The following is a 21,609-nucleotide window of genomic DNA, read 5'->3' on the forward strand; positions in this document are numbered from 1 at the left end:
ACCAGTTTCCATGTTGTTACATGGTCAAGCTGAACTTGTTTTTTTAAAAAATAGTTTTATTGAAATGTAATTCACATATCATTATGAATTTAAGGGGCAGCATAATGCTTGGCTCAGTTCATTCTCCCATTGTTGGACACATTATTTGCAATTTTTTTCTATAATAACTAAACTGCAGCAAATATCTTTATTTACACTTTATTTAAAATATCACATTTATTATTATTTCCTTATGACAGATTTCCGGAAGTGAAATTATTGGCTTATTATGTATGAACATTGGTAGGATTCTTGCTGTATATTTTCACATTGCCTTCTGAAGAGCTGCACTAGTTTGTGCTCCCGTGAGCTGTGTCTGCAGCACTCACTTCTTCTCGCTTTTGCTAGCCTTGAGTAATAGCTAAGGTTTGTTTTTTTCTAAATGTTTGTAAGGAGAGACAAAACAAAACTTCATTTGCATTTTCTTGATTATTGGCAATATTAACATTTATTATCCAGTTTTATTTCGTCTTTCAAAAATTATTTGAGGTCTTAGTATTTTCATTAACTATTTTAATAGCTCTCTGTACATTAAAAATATTGACTATCATGTTTGTTGTGGTTTTTCTTCATTTGTTTATCTTTTAATTTTGTTTTCAACAGAAATTTAAGATATTAAATAGATGAATCTGTTTATTTTTTCCTTTGTGTTTTCTTAAATGGCTTCAAAACTTAGAAACTTATCGTTGTTTCAAAGAGGTGATATTTTACTTGAAAGTTAAGCTTCTATGTGAATTTTTTCCCTCTGTACTTCTTATTCAAGTCAAGTAAATAGTTTTGCTTTAATATTTAGTCCTGATATGAGACAGAAGAGAATACGCCAAATAACCGACTTCCCTCGCCCTCACCTTACAGCAGTCCAGGCTGAGTCACAGCTATCTTAGGTGTTGTTTTCCCATTTGTGTAGGTGAATTCTCTTGTTCAGAGTTGTTGACTAATTCTTCTAAAATTGGTTAAATTTAAATCTTCAGTATTATTGGAGTACTAACTTCTTCAGTCTTAGTTTACCATTCCTGTTCTTTTATGCCCTCTCGGGTTATTGGTTGATTCTTTCTAGGCTAAACTTAGCATTTATAAAAGTCTAAACTTAAAATTTATATTTAAACATCTTAAGATACTAAGTTGCAGAACTAGAACTAAGAACTAAGTTTGTACAGAAAAAGTCTTCTTTTTTGAAGCTTCTGAGTGTCAACCTGCATTGTGTATTTGGGGCCCTAAGTCTCTAGGTAGAAATAATAGTAACCTTTTTCTCAAATATTGATTAAAGTGAGAAAAACATGTCTTTTTTTAGTTAGTAATTGCTAAAAACTGTACCAATTCAGTGAAATCAAGTTAACTATTGTAGGTGAAAATAATGTTGAAATAACAGTAGTAATAGCTATCATTTATGAGCACCTTCTATGTGCCAGATGCTTTACAGATGTGATATCTAAGCCTTAAAACAGTCTGGCATTTAGGTACAGTTATCTGCATTTGTAGGTTAGGAAATTGAAGCCCTGTCTTATGGAAGTCCACAAAGCTAAGGAGTGACTATACTGGGATTTGGACTCAAGTTGGTTGATCTGTTTTCAAAATTCAAGTTCCGGTCTATTAGCCTGCTTGTCCTCAGTGCAGTTGAAAGAATGCTATCTCTCAGAGTCCAAGGGTTTGTGTTTAGTAAAGGATATTTTAGTCCTTGGCTGACTGCTGGGCACTAGGTATATGAAGATGAAGAGACATTCACAGGAACTCACAGTGTAACAGAGGTGGGCAGGCATGAGAACAAAAGTTACAACTAGGTGGCATGTAGTTTAATGGAGATATATACAAGATGAAAGGGGAATTCTGAGGCAAAGAAAGCTCTAAGTGGGTGTGTCGTTGAGAAGGTGGGTAATTCCACAGGTTCAGAGAGGGGGGCATAGGAATAAGATGGAGTGGAGGGGGAGGGAGAAGGTATTCCAATGCTGGAAAAGTAGATAAAGGATAGACCCTAAAACATTTTGTATGCTATGTGAAGGAGATAAGATTTTTTTCATAACAGCTTTATTGAGATACAATTCATATACCATAAAATTCACTCTTTTAAAGTTTACAGTTTTGTGGTTTTTAATATATTCACAGAATTGTGCAACCATCACCACTATCTAACTTCAGAACATTTTTATCATTTCAGAAAGAAACCCGTATACACATTAGCAGCCACTCTCCATTTCCCACCAACACTGCTAGCTCTAGGCAACCACTAATCTTTCTGTCTCTGAATTTGCCTATTCTGGACATTTCATATATATGAGGACATACAATATATGGTCTTTGTGACTGGCTTCTTTCACTTACCATAATGTTTTTAAGGTGCATCCATGTTGTAGCATATATCAGTAATTCATTCCTTCTTATGGCCAAATAATGTTGTACTATATGGATTTTGTTTATCCATTCATCAATTGACGGACATTTGGGTTGTTTCCACTGTTTGACTGTTACGAATAATGCTGCTGTGAGTGTTTGTGTACAAGTTTTTGTGTGGGCATAGGTTTATGTTTTCACCTCTCTTGGTCTCATACCTAGGGGTGGAATTGCTGAGTTATAAGGGAACCTATGTTTAGCGTTTTGAGGAACTGCCAAAGTGTTTTCCAAAGCAGCTAAACCATTTTACATTCCTGCCAGCAATGTATGAGGAATCCAATTTAGGAAATTAGATTGGTGAGCTGTTACATAGAATCACAGTGGAAAAATGGTTGAAAATTATTGGGTTAGATTGCTGCTTCCCTAGTATGGTATCAAGACACCTGCTAGGTCAGGAAGCTTTTCCTGATGAATGAAACCAAAATGGAAGTCATTTCCTCAGTTCTGAGGGGCTGTTGCTGTTCCATTCCCATAGTCTTTGAATTTTATGTAATAGTATGGTCTACTTACTGATAATGTGAGTTATTAAGTGTTACTGAAATTTCCTGTTCATAAACTAAAATTAGACAATTTCTAGATCTTACTGAGGGATCTAATTTAGTTTTCCTGTAAGAAATCCTTTAGCTATACAATGCTTTGGCAGCATTTAAAAATTCCTACTATGCGCACTCACGCTCAGATGGATACTATTTTCAGTGCATCATTTTTGTTTTGAGTTTGATGTGGTTCCAAGCGCTGCTATTCTTGAATTAATGTAATTTTAGAATTAATGTTAGATGTAATTTTGTTGACCATTTTGCTGTTGTGTAATTGTTGCATTCTATAATTATTTTTAAAAATTGTTTATTGAAGTGTAGTTGACATACATTACTCTAATTCTTCATCATGGAGTTATTTTTCTACTGAAAAATGGGAGCAGATGGGTAGATTGGATCTCTTGTCCCACTTAGGTGGGCCATGGTTACCATAGTTTGAGAATGAATGGATTACATAATTGGAAGGACTCTTTCCCACTCCGGTATCTTTTAAATTTTTAAATCTCAATTTAAAGAATTAACTCTCAAAATTAAAGAATTCAGATTGGTGAAGAGTATTTGTAAGTTTGTGACTTGAGGTGTTTGGGGGAAGAGAGACCTTGCTTTGGTTAGGTGTTGCTGTTCAGTGACAGATATTTTCTGGATACACTGTTGGTTTTAGTGTGACTAAATTCATGTCAGAATATCTCTATTTTGTTCTTTCCTGGTAATTTTTCTCCCTGTCAGATCTTGGAGTTTGCTTTTAAAAATCCTCATTGCACATTTATTATTTTATATTCACTTTCTCAGATGATTGGAGTGTTCTATGTAAGAGCGTTATTTTTTGCTACAGTGATGGCATGCTTTACTTACAGTAGGCAATGGATGAATGCTCCTTTGTCCATTGGCTACTAGTTTGATTTTCTTTCCTTTGCTCTCTTATTCTGTTCATGTTTTGGTTGAGATGGGAAACTGTCAGTCACAAATGGAAGCTGGTCCCTTGCAGGCTGGGGTGTGGCATCAGTTTAGATACCAGTCTCTTTAGGCCTCTGTGGTAGTGTGGTGAGGAGTGGATAGTACTGGATATAGCATGGCTGGTCATCTCATGATTGGTCATCTCAGTTTAATATTTTTGGTAAAATAGATTTGTTATTGAACATTGTTCATAGTAGACTAAAAAATTGACAAGGGCAAGACTCTGGGTAATATTGACTATTGGGTTAAAAGATGGCATGGTATAATACTATTGATCTTAAATAGATAGCCTGTTATTTCTCCAGCAAAAATGGGTTTATTGGAGATCAGCAAAGAATTGCAATCCTGGGTCTGCAGCCATGGTGAGCTGTGTGCAAGGACCCCAGCAGCAAGGGGGGAGAAACTCTTTTATAGAGGGGAAGAGAAAGTTGGGAGGGCTATTGTGAACAAGGAGCCCGTTGGAGGAATTGAGAGGTGGATGTCTAGTAGCTTTTCATTGGTGGAATTGTGATGGCCTCTCATTGGCTGAACTTCTTGCCCTTCAAGAAGAGGAAGTCTTTCTTCTTCCTTTTGGGCTCAGCTATGGACATAGGGCATGAGAGCTCCCACTTTGGATCTCCCTACTCCAATTTAATGAGCTTTCTGTTTATTAATTTGACAATACAAAAGTATATTTGGTCTTTGTCCCTGGTTCCTGGCACAGAGCTCCTAAAACCTTTGGAATTTCCTGAGTGAGAGGTGTCCTGTTACTTATAATGAGTTCTTTTCTACCACACCTGAGTTTATGCTAATAAAGTGACTTAGGGTAGCCTAGGGTAGCCTAGAGAGCCTCAGGATGAGGCTGGACAACTAGAAAGACCAGGGAAATTAGAGGGTTGGAACTTTCAGCTCCACCCACTGGCCTCCAGGAAGGGGTAGGGGGTGCTGGAGAATTGAGCTCCATAAAAACTCTAGAACAGTGAGATTCAGAGAGCTTCCAGCTTGGTGAATACATTAAGGTGCTGGGTGGGTGGCACAACTGAAGAGGGCGTGGAAGCTGCACGCCCTGCCTCCCCATACAGTGCCATATGCATCTCTTCCATTTAGCTGTTCCTGAGTTGTGTACTTTATAGTAAAGCTGTAAATGTAAGTTAACTGTTTTCCTTAGTTCTGTGAGCTTTTCTAGTAAATTATCAAACCTGAGGAGGGGGTCATGGGAACCCTCAATTTATAGCCTGGTCAGAAGATGGCCCAGGACTGTCACCAGTGTCTGAAATTGGGGCATTCTTGTGGGACTGAGGCTTTAAACTGTAGGGACAGTGATAACTCCAGGTAGTTAGTGTCGGAATTGAAATGAATTGTTGGACACCCAGTTGGTGTTGGAGAATTGGAGAACTGGTTTATGTCAGAGAAAATACCCCAGAGATGGCATTCCTGGTTTTTGAAAAGCAAGTTGTAAGTCTACCATAAACTTCTGTTTATTGAATTACTGAGGTCTTAATATTTGTCTGTCTGTTTTTAATTGCTTGACATTTTGGTATATGTAGTTCATATGAGATAAAAAAATCCCAAATGGCAACAACAACAACAAAACTTGGAAAATAAAGAAGAGAAAAAAAAATTCACTTACAGTCTTTCCAGCTAAGTCAACTATTTTTAGCATATGAATGCTTTTTAATCAGATACATACATATATGTGTGTATATATTTGTGTATATATATATCATTTTTACAGAGTTGTGATCATAGTGTAGATTTTTGTCTACTCAGTACATGGAAGATTTTTTTTTCTATGTTGCTTCATAATTTTCATAAGTTTAATGGCTGTATTTTATCTAGTATGTAGACTTTGATTTGTTAACCACATTCTTGTTTTCAGATATTTAGGTTGTTTCAAGTCTTTTGCTATTATAAATAAAATTGTGGTGAATATTGTTATTCAGCAAATACATATTGAACATTTACTCTGCCAAACTCTGTTGGGTGCTGGATTCACAAAGATAAGTTTCTTCCGCCTCAAGATGTTTGCTTCTAATCCTTGACCTGTGCATATGTAATTTTGAATATTTGCATCCGATATTTACATTGTATTTTTTTAAAAATTTACATTATATCGTAAACATTACCTATCTATTGTAGCCTTCAAATTATCATTTGTAATAGGTGCATGGTGTTCTGAATGAATATAACTTTATTTTCTTGTTCTTTTCTCTATTGGATAAATTATCTTATTTGTATGTTTTCTAATAGTTATGACACTGTGGTATGCATCTTTGCATTCTATTTTCCTTCACTGGATTATTTTCATAAGACAAAGTTCTATAAATGGTCCAAGTGGGTATTTTGTTTGGATGAATGCTGCCAGATTTAGAGGTACATGTTTTACCTTTACTCTGCCTTAAACTTTCTACTTCTGTGGTATTTACCTTTTTAAAAAAAATTGATATACTTTATTTTTTTTGGTGAAGAAGATTGGCCCTGAGCTATCATCTGTCTCCAGTCTTCCTCTATTTTGTATGTGGGTCACCGCCACAACATGGTCACTAACAAGTGGTGTGGGTCTGTACCTGGGACCTGAACCAGGTCTGCTGAGGCAGAGCGTGCTGAACTTAACCACTAGACCATGGGGCCAACCTCTGATATAGTTTATTTTTTTGAACAATTTTAAATTTACAGAAAAATTTGTCAACGAAAATAATCCATAACCAATCTATAAATGAAAATTTGGGTGAGTTTATTCTGAGCTGAAATCTGAGGACCATGGCCTGGGGCCTTTCTTACCAAAGGAAGAAAGGGCACCAAAGAAGTGAGGTATACAGAGTGGTTATATACCCCCATACAGGAGGTTTCACATATGATTGAAATGTCCCTCCCACAATAGTCACAAGACTGCCCTGTTGGCACAGCAGTTGATGGACACAGCAGGTAGTGGGTCTGCTATCTTGGAAGGCGTAGCAGGAGGTAAGTCTATTGTCTTGAGCTGGGTGGTCACAGGTGAGCGCAGCAATCAGTTTCTAGCCTAAGGAAAGATGCTTAATCCTTAAAGAAATGCCAACTTTGGGAGGGGGAGGGAAGTTGCACCTTTAGCTCAAGGGCCTTTTCTCTTGCCATAGGGAATATCTAAAGCAGATATACAATGCACGCTCAACGGCCTCGGTCAGGCCCTTTTGGAAAGACAAGGTCAGGCCGCATTAGGTTTACACAAAATGGCTTCCTCATATACTCCAATATATCCTATTGCTTGCCATTTTTATTTGTCAAATTGAACAGTTAGTACAGAGTTTCCCATCTACCCCTCCACCCAGTTTCCCCTGTTAACATCTTACATTAGTATGAAGTGTGATACATTTGTTACAATTAATGAATCAATATTATACGTTATTGTTAACTGAAGTCCATGCTCTATTCAGTGTTGCTTAGTTTGTACCTAATGTCTTTTTTTTGTTTCAGGATTTCATCTAGGATGCCACATTACGTTTAATTGTCCTGGCTCCTTAGGCTCCTCTTGGTTGTGATGGTTACTCAGACTTTCCTTGTTTTTGATGACTGACAGTTTTGAGTGGTGCTGGTTAGGTATTATTGTAGGATGCTCCTCTATTGGAATTTGTCTGATGTTTTGTTGTGAGACAAACAGCCATGGACTGGGCAGGCAAATCAACCACACATGTCCATTACCATATAAATTTACCAAAATGAATATTTCTTGTATTCATTTAAACTATAACCATAAAGTACCTAGAAGTAAATGAGATAGGACCAGGACTCTACTGAAAGATGCAAAAAGAATAATTGGATAGATGTTCTTTTTTTTTGTTGCTGAGAAAGATTAGTCCTGAGCTAATATCTGTTGCCAGTCTTCCTCTTTTTTTTGCCTGAGGAAGATTAGCCCTGAGCTAATATCTGTGCCAGTCTTCCTCTATTTTATATGTGGGTTGCTGCCACAGCATGGCTGATGAGTGGTGTAGGTCTGTGCTTGGGATCCGAACCTGCTAACCTGGGCCACCAAAGTGGAGCATGCCAAACTTAACCACTTGGCCACAGGGCCGGCCTGAATAAATGTTCTTGGATAAGAAAAGCCAATATTGTACAAATGTTAGTTCTGTTTAAACTGATCCATTAATACAATACTGTTCCACACAAAATTCAACAGTAATTTTTCTGAAATGTAACAAATGATTCTTAGGTTTAGTGGGAAAATAAGCATCTAAGAATAGATGGGAAAATTCTGAAAAAAATATGATAGTGGGAGATAGAGGTTTGAATATTCTAACATATGGTAATTAGAACTCTTAAGACAGGAGTACACAGAAGACCCACAGAACAGAAATAAATCTAGGCTTATGTGTAAACTTAGTTTATAAGAAAAGAGATGCATTTTAGATCAGTTGGGAAAAGCTGAATTATTCCATAATTGGTCTCAGAAAAGGTGCTAGACATTGTAAGTGGTGATGGTGGTAGAAGAGTGCAGAAAACAATTTAGACTCGCATCTTTCTCTCCATTCCGAAATAAAAATCCAGGTAGATCAAATGTATAAGTTAAAAAAAACCCACTTAAATCATATAGGTACGAGAAGAAAATATAGGATAGTTTTCTGATATGAGACCTGGTATGAGACAGGCCTTTCTTAGTGTGATAGGATACTCAACAGACGTAAAAGAGAAGATGGACAAATTTTGGTATAAAAATAAAGAAGTTGGTATAATAAAAGATGCCTTAAAATTGAAATGCAACAAGCTGGATGAAAAGCATTTACAGCATATATTACAAGTCTGGGAGATGGAAAAAGAGAAGTGTGAAATGGTCATCTAGGAGAGGGGGAGAGCAAATGGATTAAGGAAACATGGACTTGTCAGGTGGTACTTGGGGTCCAGTTGACTTAGTGATCAAGAATGTAAAGTGAGACCAGTCAGGAACTTCATTTATAGAGTCATGGAATAAGTATAGAGAGTCGAATTTAGTCAGGATTGGGATTTTCCCTGATGTGTAGTATACATGGAGAGAGGAGAGTGAAGTTGAGGGTGTGTACAAGAATTACTTACCATGGTGGACTGTGATATTTAATTTGGGTAAGGAGAGATATTAGGACATAAGGAAGGGGATGTGGGGATATAAGGAAGAATGAGGGACAGTGAAAAGTTGATAAGACCAATAGTTTGTAAGTCCTGGTAGAGTTTAAGAATTGTTGGAGTCAGGGAACTAGAGAGAGTGGACTGTTGACATATGAGCTGGTGAAGGGAGAGTGGGAGGCTTGAAATGGATTACAGAGGAGTACAGTTATTGGTAATAATAAGGCCTAGGGTATAACCTGGGAGTAGATGACTAAGATAAGATGGAAGATAAGATTTTTGGAACACAGGAGGTTGAAGATTTAGAGGCCAGGAAATGGGCAGAATCATCTATGTGGATATTAACATCACCAAGAATCATTATGGGGATAATGTTGGAGAGGGGATAGTGAGCCAGGTATTAAAGCCAGCAAGGAATTACTCTAATGATTGTAGGGAATGACGATGAAGAAGGTGACACAATGGTCAAGTCAGATGCGTGAACATCAAAGCTAGTTTTCTTTTCAACTTTTATTATGAAAAATATCAAACATATGCAAAAGTTGAAAGTACAGTGATGACTTACTCTTTGCCTTCATTTATCCATCTACTTTTGTTTTTTTTGGAAGATGAGCCCTGAGCTAACATCTGCTGCCAATCTTCCTCTTTTTGCTGAGGAATGCTGGCCCTGAGCTAACATCCTTGCCCATCTTCCTCTGCTTTACATGTGGGACGCCTACCACAGCATGGCTTGCCAAGTGATGCCATGTCCGCACCCGGGATCCAAACCGGTGAACCCCGGGCCACTGAAGCGGAGTGTGTGCACTTAACCACTGTGCCACTGGGCCGGCCCCAATCCATCTACTTTTTAATTTAATGTTTTTGTATTTTTGTAGGAGCTTTAATTCTTCTTGGAATAAGACAGGATATAAATACATTTCCAAATTCCTTTCCAGAAAGGTTGTTGTGCGAACTTACATTTGTATCAGCTAGGTATTAATATAATACTTATTTTTACAGCTATTGTTGTAGTTCCTTGCATTGTTATTAGCTTTTCGCTATTTCATGTGAATAAGCTGCCCCCTGTTTTCCCAGACCACACTCTTTACTCTGCTTTTGCACATGCTGTTACTTCTGCCTAAAATGTTTTTTCCCATATTCATTCAGGATGTGTTTTGATGTGTAAGGCATAAATTAATTTGAACACAAGCTGCAATGCACAGGTCTGGTTGATTCTTGGGAACTGATTTGCATGTGACCTTCTCTTTTTTGGCTTGAAGAGGAGAGAAATTTGTGCTTAGACACCTGGGGCCCAGGAGATCAAAGAGTCTGTTTTCAGCCTTGCCCTTTGGACTGTTGTCTGGACCCAAAGAAAAGAGAGAAAGAAGGGTTGCAAAGACAAGCTGTACCTTCTCAACTTCTTTTTCATCTGCTTCCAAACTTAGGTATATTTTTATTCATCTTTACTGCCTTTCCTGTCCTTTATTCTCGGAGCCAGAAATGTCTGTTCCAGGTTCTAACTTTATACTTCAGAGCTGTCGATCTCTACTTTCTCTGGACCCTAACTTTCATTAGGTAACCTTTCCTTCTCCTTTTTGGGAATTAAATCTCTCCCTCTTTCTCTAAAAATAGTTTTGTTCTCTATCTAAAAAGTAAAGCCTTATAACCTTGCCTCTTTCTTAAAGCCTCTTATCTCTCCTTTCACCCTTTCTTCCCTTTCCCTTAACAACATACTTCTTGAGTCACCTACACTTCACCTCCCATTTACTGCCTAATCTACTTCAGTTTGACTTTTACAGCCAGTTCACTGTACGGGAACTGCACTCACAGCAGATTGCCAAAACTGATGGCTTAGTCTTGACTTCTGTGACATTTGGCGGTTATGACCATCCATCTCCTTGAAACTCTTTTCTTTATATCCTGATTTGTCTCCTTTTTCTCAAATTCTCTTCTGATTGTTCTTCTCGTTTCCTGTACAGGCTTTCCGAGGATAACGTCAGTGTCATTCACTGACGTGATTAGAACTATACCCAGTTGCCGATGACTCCAAATCTGGGTCCCTAGCTTGAACAGAATTCTTGCTGTCTCTTAGACGTCTCCGCCTGGATGTCTTTGTCAGTATGCCCAAAACTGAACATTTTGTTCCTCACCCCCTAAATCTACTGTCCAAATCCCTACTTTCTTAGAGCTTCTGTCTTGGTTAGTATTACCATTCTACAACCATCTACGAAAGAAACTCGTCTGTGATGCTTTTCTTTCATCTTCTACATTTAGTTGATCAGAAAATCTTGTCTAGTCTACCTCTGAAATACCTCTTCTCTATTGCCCAAGTTCAAATTCTCACCACCTGGAGTATGCCAGTCACTTCATAACTGGTGTCCTGTCTCAAGACATACAAATCCAGTTCAGTTCCTATGCTGTTTGTTAGAATTCTCTTCTTATGCCCTTAAAAGACCAGGTTCTTCTCTTGTGTCTGATATATGCTTTCCCTGGATAATGTCATTCATGGACAGGATGGCAACTATTCCCAGTCCCTGGTGACTACCACATCTGAACATGTATCATGTTTTAAATGCCAGCTCTCTCTGACTTGCACAGCAAAATTCACAATCAATAACATGACATACTTTTTTCCTTAAATTGTGTGATCCTGGCAAGTTACTTCATCTCTCTGGTTTTTCTTTAATTGTTTCTAAAATGGAGATGGAATTCAGTATGTTAACTCTTTTAAAAAATCACCGGATAAAATCTTATAGAGAAGCCTCAATATGAAAACAAAAACAGAGCTACTTTCACTGAAGTTGGTATCCTCTCCCAGCCCTTCATTCCTTCTCTCTACTCCACCTCCCTTGTATCTCCTTGAAATTTCTAGAACTCCACGGAGCACAATTTGAAAATACTGTTTTTTTTAAGTTCTTTTTTTAGCGCTTAAGATTAAGCGAGTTCTTTGAAACCACATCACTCTCAAATCACACTGTCTTTGAATAGGGAAAGTCTACAGTTGTACTGGCTGGTGTACTTTCCTTCTTTTAACCAGTCCTGTCCTTAGGTTCAGATACTTTTCCTTTTTTTGTAACAGTGCCTATCCCACACCAGTACAGTGTCTTTCACTCCGAGGACACATGGAATCCACTTACTTTGCCACTGACCTCATGTTAGATAGTTCTTTTTTTTTTTTTTTTAACTTGTGTGTGTGTAAGGAAGATTGTCGCTGAGCTAACATCTGTGCCAATCTTCCTCTATTTCATGTGGGATGTTGCCATAGTGTGGCTTGGTGAGCGGTGCTAGGTCCATGCCTGGGGTCTGAATCTGGAAATCCCAGGCTACCAAAGCGGAGAGTATGAACTTAACCACTATGCCACGGGCCTGGCCCCTTGATAATTGTTAAACAAATATTACCTCCTTTGTAATATATACCATATTTAGATTTACCTCCCAAGTAGTGTTACTTCTGTCTTCTGGGTTCTCATAGCATTCTTCAAATCCTTTTATTATAGCGACAATTCATGTTTGATGAATAAATAAATGGACGAATGAAAGAAAGAATGAATGGATAGATGGGAAACAGATGTGGAGAATATATGTGCTCTGTAAATTTCGTCTTACTGCAGAAACTGTAAAGAAGTAGATAATTTTGCCCCAGTCATTCTCTCATAGAGTTGACCTTGATCTCCTTGGGAATCAGATGAGGAAGGAGCATTTTTCCCAACTAATCAGCAAGTTTGGAGAGTTGGCTCTGTGTATATAGGCTGTAGAGTGGAGGAGGCACTGGAGAAAGTTTTATAAGATACGCCTTCAGGAACTTGATTATCTTGCTTTTGAATGTCAGACCTTCAGTCAGATTTATTTAAACTAACCAATACTTAACCAGTATGATTCAAAGTATAATTGAAGAACTCAAGCCTTCCTCCTCATCCCAATATAAAGTCTTCAGAATACAATGGGAAATAACCTTTATCTCTAAAAGTATACTTAAAAGGAAAAAAAGTTACAGAAGGACCATGTTGCACATGATAATTTGGTCTAAAATTCACAGCTCTGGTGCCTTCAGGGTTTCAAGGAAGAAGTTCGGAGCCTGCTCTGCGTTCTTACCATTTTCTTTTTCTTTTTCTTTTAAGGATTGGCACCTGAGCTAACAACTGTTGCCAATCTTTTTTTCTTTTTTTCCTACTTTTTCTCCCCAAATCCCCCCAGTACATAGTTGTATATTTTAATTGTGGGTCCTTCTAGTTGTGGCATATGGGACGCCACCTCAGCGTGGCCTAATGGATGGTACCATGTCTGTGCCCGGGATCCGAACCGGTGAAACCCTGGGCCTCCAAAGCGGAGTGGGCAAACTTAACCACTCGGCCGTGGGGCCGGCCCCACCATTCTCTTTTCTATGTATTCAACTCACCACTGCCCTCTCTCCATGCTTCCCTTGTTTTGCTTCCTTTTTTTTTTTAATACCTCAACCATATTATTCATTTACCCAATTCGTTTGTCCAGCAAATATTTATTTAGCATTTTCTCTGGGAGATGTGGTTTAGGCACTAGGCATACAGAGGTAAATAAAAATGGTCTCTGCCCAGAAGAAGTCAAACAGGGAAATGTGAAATTGAAATCATGTGTAATAAATGAAGTTATTATGGCATGAACAGGTGTTGCGGACATACCTGGGAGATAGTGACTGACTACCTGGGGGACAGAAGTCTTTCAAAGAAGAGGTGACGTTTGAGTTGAGAGTTAAAGAATGAGAAGAAAGTGGTGTACGTGACAAAGGGAACAGTTCTTTACAAAGGAATAGAGGTCTCAAAAAGGTATTACTGTTTCAAGAAAAGGTTGGTGAACTTAAGACACCTGAATCAAGGGGAAGTGTCTAGAGAAGAATGCGGTAAAGTTGATTGGGGTGAGATTCTGAAGGGTACCCTGTTTCAAACTAAGAAGTTTAGGCTTTAATTTGTAATCCGTAGAGGAGTTTAAGCAGGAGACGGGCATTAGTGGGTGTTTTGGAAAAAACCAGTAGCTCTGTGGAAGGATCTCAAGACAGGAGGACCATTTTAGGAGGTTCATGCCCTAATTTATGTAATGACCTACTGAGTCACAATCTCCTGGGGATGGACCTGGGAATCTGTATAATTAGAGAATGTCCCAGGTGATATGATCGGGCAAGTTGGGAAACGTAAAAACAGAGCATTGCACATAAGAGATGTGGTTTCTAGAACCAGTGTTGCTACTGACTCTGTGAGCTTGTACAAGTCTCCTGGTTTTCCCATCTCGAAAATTGAGGGTTTGGGACTAAATAATTACTGTAATTGTTTCCTTCTATAATTCTGTACTTCTAAACAAACAAAAAAACCCAACCTTAATTGAGTTACTTTTTACATGCAATGGCTACAATTTTGTTTTTCCTTCTGGGTCTTATTGACCCTTTATAGAAGAAGAATTTCCTACTACTATTCAGGCATTTCTACTTTTCTCTGCCTTAGTATGAATATATTTCCCACATTCTCCAAATTGCATTTGGATTATGTTAAATTGAAAGCAGTCTTCTTTGTTTTATGCCTGCTTTCTACCACACATATTTTCTTGGTTTCTAAAAGGGTAACAGTACCAGTTCTTCATTAATTTATAATGAGCAGGAAAATCTCCACATAAATATTCTAAAACCATAGGTAATTAACACAGTATTCAAATTATATCATCACTGCACATTGCCAAGATTGTTCATTATTACGTGTTAGCTCCACCAAGGAGTAGGGAGAGGTGTTTGGGGATGCTGATTTCAATCACACATCCCTGAAAGAGGCATCAGGCATGTAACCGGAGAGATATTCAGTACCTTTTTCTTCTTCCAAAGAGTTATACCAAGAGGTAAGAAATAATTGTTAGTGCTGTCGAGTCTGTTCTAACTCCTAGTGACCCTGTGTTCAGCAGAGCAGAACCCTACCTGGTCTTTTTTTTGGTGCCATGCTCTCATCTTCTGGCACTATATCAGACATGCTCTGCTGCTATTCACAGGATTTTCATGGGCAATTTTTTCGGAAATAGGTGGCCAGGTCCTTCTTCCTGGTCTTAGTTTGGAAGCTCTGCTGAAACTTGTCCAGGATGAATGACCCTGCTGGTATTTGAAATCCCAGTAGCATAGCTTTCAGCATCACAGCAAACGCAGCCACTACAGTATGACAACTGACAGACGGGTGATGTGGTTTCCTGCCTGGGAAACAAACCTGAGCTGCAACAATGAGAGCACTGAATCTTAAACACTAGACCACCAGGGTTGGCAACAAATAATTAGCACTCCCTAATTTTTGTATGTGATTGATGTAGACTTGTGTTTTGGAGGGTGTCTCTGGCTTGTTTTCCTTCTCCCCTACAAATGTACCAACATTAAATTGACGTGTATTGCATTAATAGTAAGCACTTAGTAAATGGTAACTGTTATCACATAAAGTAACACATTTAGTTTTTAAAAAATGTAATATGTATCTGTTGGATTTTTCAAAATTTCAATTATTTCTCTGCAAGTACTACTCTGCCAGCAGACTAGTAGCATTGTGAAGCATGAGGTAATTATTCTACAAGAGGGCAGAGAGAATTGATATAAACATAACAGATATGAAATGCTATGCTTTAAAAGCTGACTAGTTCCATCAGATTATGCTACCATATTCAGATGTTACTACAGTCATTCAGATGTGCGTACATACATACATGTTATAGTATGGTACCTATATGCAGGGGTGGTTAAATCCCATGTACCAGGTGAAGAAGGTTTTGTAACACCAGTACCTTCAGCTTCACTGAAAGGATTTGCTCTCCCTGCCCATTATATTATTTGATTCATTCTTTGGTTTTATTTCAGGATTGTACCTGTGATTATTGAGCATCTGGTATGTGGTATTCTGTTGTATCCACAGAATAACGTGGTGACTAGCCAGAGGTTCTAGAAAGAGGATCTGCAAATTTTAGACCTAGATCTGACTGATTAAGGCTTTGTGACTGTGGGATCCTATTCCTTATTTGCCTTTTGTTAAGTCCATACTTTTTCTTCAGACTATCTTTGGTGACTCGCATGCTTTTGTGTAGTTATAAATGCGTTGTAGGTAATGCTTTTGGAGGATTTTCTCCCGCATTTTAAAATTGGTCTCTCTCAGTTACAGAGACCTAATAAAATAGGGGCCCTTGCTACTACATATCTGTAAGTAAATAGTTTCTTTGCAGGCAGGCATGTAGCTTTTTTTGGTTTAACATTACTTACGATAATTTAAAATTGGGGAAGTAAAAATGTTTTACTTGTTTGTAGAATTTCTGTATTTGAGGAAGTTGTAGTCATAACTTGATTTATGAGGCTTCCTTCTGTGTTAACTTTTTTAGCTGGTGACGCCACTATTTACCTAGTCTCACAAACTACAGTTCCAGGAGTCGTCTCTTTGATTCCTTTTACTCCATAATCCCTCATATTTAAAGCCACCCTGAGTTCCACCTGTCTTAGCCCCTTCATCGTTTCTCCAGTTCATCCCGTGTCTCTGTTCCTGCTGCCACTGTTCTAGTCAGATGCCAGACACTGTCCTCATCTCTTCCCTAACTGATCTCTCTGCTTCAGGCCTGGCCTTTTCTTCACAGCTGATTGTTTATCTTAAGTGAAATCTGACTCTGTCCCTCTCCTTTAAAACTCCTTGTCAGCTGCAGGTTCAAGTTCAAGGTTCTTAACCTTACAGTTATAACTGATTCTTACTCACCCTTTAAAGCTTAACACAATATCTCCTCTAAGAGTTCTTGACCACTCCACTGTGGTTTAGGTATTATTTTTCTGTGTAATCAACAACTCCAATACCTGGCATTTATATTACCTTTTGAGAAAAGAGTGAAGAAAACCAACTTGTACATGGATGAAATTTCCTCCTACCTAAGAAAAATATAGTGACAGGTGAAGTCTGAGTGTGGTGACAGGTTTAAGGCTCCATTGCAGTAAAGCTTATTGACATCTAAAGAAAGCGTGTACACTTTGAGAGGGAGGTTGCTATAGAGTGGTAACATACGGGAAACCTGGGGGTCGGAAGAGGAGAATGGGCAGCGCCATTCAAAGCACTGTTGCCCTATTGCCCTGTTGCTTATCTCTGTTGTGTAGATAAATTGTGTCGATGCCTGATACCATTAAGCACTGTAATCACAATTAACTCTCTTTGCTCACCACACAGTGACCTGGTGAAAATTTAGTCTAAGTGATAGTTTGCATTATGGGAAGAAAAGCTGCAGTTTATTCTCTTGGCTGTGAAATTTCTCACTGTAAATTAATAAATTGGATTTATATACCAGTTTTTTGTGAGTGTGACTCACTTTTGTGGTTACAGTGTTACAGTCATTTTTCTCCTTAGGCACGCTGAATTCACTAAGATAGTTTACCTTGTAACACTTCTTGGCCAGCTCCTCTGGTGACACCTTTCACCATGATGTGCAACTCTTTATGCCTTCTTTGTTTAAATGGCTTGTGCAAACATTTTTCCTTAGGCTTCTAAAAATATTAATATTTAAATTATTTGGGTAAATAGCTGAGCTACTGAGTTTTTTAATATAGTAGTATTTTCCTTCAATGTTGTAACCCGTGGCTTTAATTACTAAGTACATTGCTATAAATTTGCTAGTTCTTCACTCTCCCTAACTGGTCCTACCCTCGAGATTCATGGAATAAATTTTGAATTTTGAATGTATTCATAGTAAAATAATGAATTCATTCAAAATTATGTTGCACTCTCCCTTCCTGGACACCCAGGAAGCCATTTACCTACTATGTCCCAGGCAGTGTACTAGTTTATGTTCAATACTTAAAAAAATACTCCTGCAAAGTATTTTTACAGATGAAGAATCTGAGACTCAAAAAGGTTAAATAACTCTTTCATGGTCACAGCTAGGAAAATAGCAGAGATGGGAGAACCCAGAGCTGAAAATTTCCAAATCCCTTCTCTTTCCAGTCCAGAGTACGTCCCCAACATATTTAGTTATGTTTAAACAAACATATATATATATATATTTGTTTCTTTCTTTTTCTTTTTTTTGAGGAAGATTAGCCCTGAGCTAACATCTATGCCAGTCTTCTTCTACTTTATATGTGGGTTGCCACCACAGCATGGCTGATGAGTGGTGTAGCTCTGAGTCTGGGATCCCAATCCATAAACCCTGGGCCGCCAAAGCAGAACATGCCAAACTTTAACCACTACACCACTGGGCTATCCCCAAACGTATATGTTTTAATAATTACTTATAAACTATTTTTATAAACCTGTAGAACTTGATTAAACAGCTGTGCTACATTTATTTTGGATAGTTTTCTTGTTTGGGGATTTTTTTTTTAAGAAAAGGGTATTATGGATTTCTGTGTTATTGTACATTTAATTTATACAGTTGATTTCTCTGAAATAAATTCTTGCCTAATTATAACAATCTTCTTCTTTCTTAAATTAATTTCTAACAAATTGATTCATGCCAAGAGTTTCTTGTTTGCTATTAAACATATGACTGCTTTTCTTTTAAATGGTTCTGTTTTAAAGGCAGCATCATTACCCAGCAAAATCTCCTACCCTTCCCCAAATGTAAATTCTGCCTCTTCAGCAGCAGCAGAAGCTGTGCATTGTTTTCTGTTGGAAGTGTGAGCTGAAGGGGACAGATGTTCCCACTGCTTAGTGGGTGCACTAAGCTGTGATCTGCCCTTGTTGTATTATTAATGGCATGATATTTTCATGTTGCAGATGGCTGAGAGCTAGCAAGGAAAACTCAGGACCATGATGGCTCAGTTTCCCACAGTTATGAATGGTAAGCCGCTTTGTGCTTTTAGTAAGATAAAGAGGTTATGGATTTTTTTTGGTAGAGGTTATAAAATATTCACTTAGATATTTTTCCTTAAGCTTATAAATGTAAAACTTAAAGTATTCTTGTTGAAAATATTTGGATAGTTTATTTCAGAATAATGCATATATCTTCCACTAGAACATTATGCAGTAAATCCCATAATTCAGTGTAAGCATGTTCTGCAGTATCATCTGGAATGTGTGCTTGCCTTTGAGCCGTTAAGAATAACCTAAAGGTATATTGTGTTTGATGTGTAAAACTGGAGGACAAAAAGCAGACTGCTATAAGAATTTTATTTTTGATAGCCTGGGATGATTGTAAACTGGTCAAGCCAGTAAAGATTTATTTAGTAATATACGTATAAAATTGGTTTGTTTTCCTTTTATAAAGGATTATGTATGCCTACACACATAATTATTTAATAGGAAACTTTTTAAAGAAAATGTTTAGGTAATTTCAATAATAAAAAGTTTTTAGAGCCTTTTTTCTGATTCTAGTTCTAATTCATTTCCCATGTACAAATTAACCACCCTTAAACACTAAGTTGCTGTCTGTCATTTAGAATTAATTGAGAAAATGCATTATGTTTTTAAATTGCTAAAGAAATTAAAATCTTAAGATGCTGAGTTCTTAATTTTGAGCTAAATTTCATTAGATAATTATAAATATAAGGAAATAGAGAGTCCAGTCAATAATACTTTAACATTTACATTGAGAACAGTAATATTACAGAACATTAAAAAAAATAATCACCAATAATTCCACCACCTTCACAGAGCAATTCTGTCATAGGGCCAAATCAGCACATTGTTAATGAAAGTACTGCGTGTTGTATATTTAAAGTTTTAAGACTCAGGATTGGCCTTCTGAGATTTAGAAAGGTTTTGGAAAAATGAATTATTTGCATAAAAAGTAAAAATAAATTCTAATGTGTGGTAGAATTCTGTCATTTAAGGATGGACTTGAGATAAGGGCTTTGTTGTTTTATTTTTTGCCTTTTCAGAATTCTTATTTAAGAATTAATGTGAGCATTGCTCCTATTGTGTAAATGGTATGAGGTTATAAAGATTATTTGATGCCATGGACAATTTTAAAAAATTAAGTATTTTTTTTCCGTAATGAGTGATAAACATTAGTTTAGAATCAGGGTGATAATTGTAGTAGTAGTGTGCTCTACCCAAATTTGAGGATTTCTGTGTCCCATAAAAAAGAGTGTGCATTAAACATGTAGTTTAGTCATGAACTTCAACCAACATGTTAATAAGCAGGTTTATAAACAAAATGAAGATGAAAGAAAGCAGTACAAGCCCACTCTTTCTTAATTTTGTTTCTTCCATTTCTTAAATATTTATATATCACTTTGTAGCTCATTGCATTATATATAAAAGAATAATATTGGAAACGAATGAAATGTTCAATAACAAAACAATGATAAGTAATTGTCCAAAATGTTGGGCAATTAATTTAGGAGTAGTATATAGGCATAGAGGTAGTAATTTTTTAAAACTTTGGAGGCACCGATAGCAAATATAGACTGTGGTACCCTCCCACTTAGTTTATAGAATAGCTAAGATTTAAGATAATCTTGTATATGTCTACTTTAAGTCCAATTCAGGGTTTAAGATCTTATTGAAAACATCCATGTATGCATAGCACAAAACCTTCAAAGGCAGTGTTTGCTTCTCTAGTGAATCCTGCTGTGGATGTGGTGTTCAAGTTTCTCAGTGCCCAGTATTAGTGGAACTTGTCTCTGAGTGCTCTAGGCCAAGCTGTTTGTCTACACCCTTCTGACATATTCCTCAGATTTTACCAGGTCTACTTCCTCATCTCGAGATTAACCACAGACTTTTTAGACTTCTTTGGTTCTTACAGAGCTGCGCTGTCTAATCTAGTAGCCATTAGCTACATGTGGCTATTTCAATTTAAATTAGCAAAAATTGAACAAAATAAAAAATTCAGTTCCTCAGTCACACAGCCATATTTCAAGTACTCAAAGCCACATGTGGCTACTGTATTGAACAATGCAGATACAGAACATTTATATCATCTCAGAAAGTTCTGTTGAACAGATATTCTTTTCTTAGTCTCTTTGATGCTTTACTTCCCATCTCCTTAACAGAACTAAAAAAGATCAGTGCATTCTATTTTTACCACTTGTGATGCCGCTTCTGGTGTCTTCTGCACCAGCAGAATCATCTTTGCCAAAGCCTTCTTTCATCATGGTAGGTTTGCTTTCTGCTTTTCAAAAATTTAATAAAATTGTAAATACAGAGAGCCTGAATAAGAGCCATCAAGTGATAGGCAAGAGGCTACTTCAGATACACATTGCTGCCAGTTGATATTGTTGTGTAAGGTAGCTTGTTTCAGCCTCAGAAGTGTGGAGGTACTGAAGACTAGTTAAATGAGTCAGGAGTTCTGAAGCCCGTGACAATGGCGGTATCCAAAATCTGAAAGAGGAGAGGAGGAGGGAAAGAACAGAACAGCTCTTGGCTATAGGAGGAAAAAAATGCCATTTTATTTTTAGAGCTTGATTACTTTTTTAGAATTTTAGACTGGAATCCAGGGGGAACAGAGGACTAATGGCAAATGGAAGGATTTCCATGATTCCACCAATGCAGTTGGAGCAGTTTTCCACAGAATTCAACCTCAGACCCTGTGGATGCAAATAGTGCTCTAAGTAAAGTGGAGAATTTGTTACAGAAATCAGTTAAAATTTAAATGAACAACCAAAAGACAAGTGAGGGCTATCATGTCGGTCTGGAATAACTAGGGACAGCAGACACAAGGGGAGTTTATTCTTACTCATAAGCTGTTTCATGTGGATGTCAACTGGATATTCCCCAGA

The 21,609-nt window shown here is 37.4% G+C and overlaps 1 protein-coding gene across 5 annotated transcripts in view; it reads left to right on the top strand.

Annotated features, from left to right (window-relative positions):
* Positions 1-21,609, top strand: part of ITSN2 (intersectin 2) — a 134,522-nt gene that overhangs the window by 10,351 nt on the left and 102,562 nt on the right. For all 5 annotated transcript variants that reach the window (XR_006888743.1, XM_046662496.1, XM_046662495.1 and 2 more), the window contains exon 2: positions 18,665-18,728. Coding sequence is in view for 4 of the 5 variants with exons in the window: in XM_046662496.1 (XP_046518452.1) it covers positions 18,698-18,728 (31 nt within the window). In the remaining variant the exon portion in view is untranslated. The remainder of the gene's footprint in view (positions 1-18,664; positions 18,729-21,609) is intronic.

The sequence above is a fragment of the Equus quagga genome, chromosome 5, assembly GCF_021613505.1.
Source record: "Equus quagga isolate Etosha38 chromosome 5, UCLA_HA_Equagga_1.0, whole genome shotgun sequence".
In the NCBI taxonomy this organism is placed as follows: Eukaryota; Metazoa; Chordata; class Mammalia; order Perissodactyla; family Equidae; genus Equus; species Equus quagga.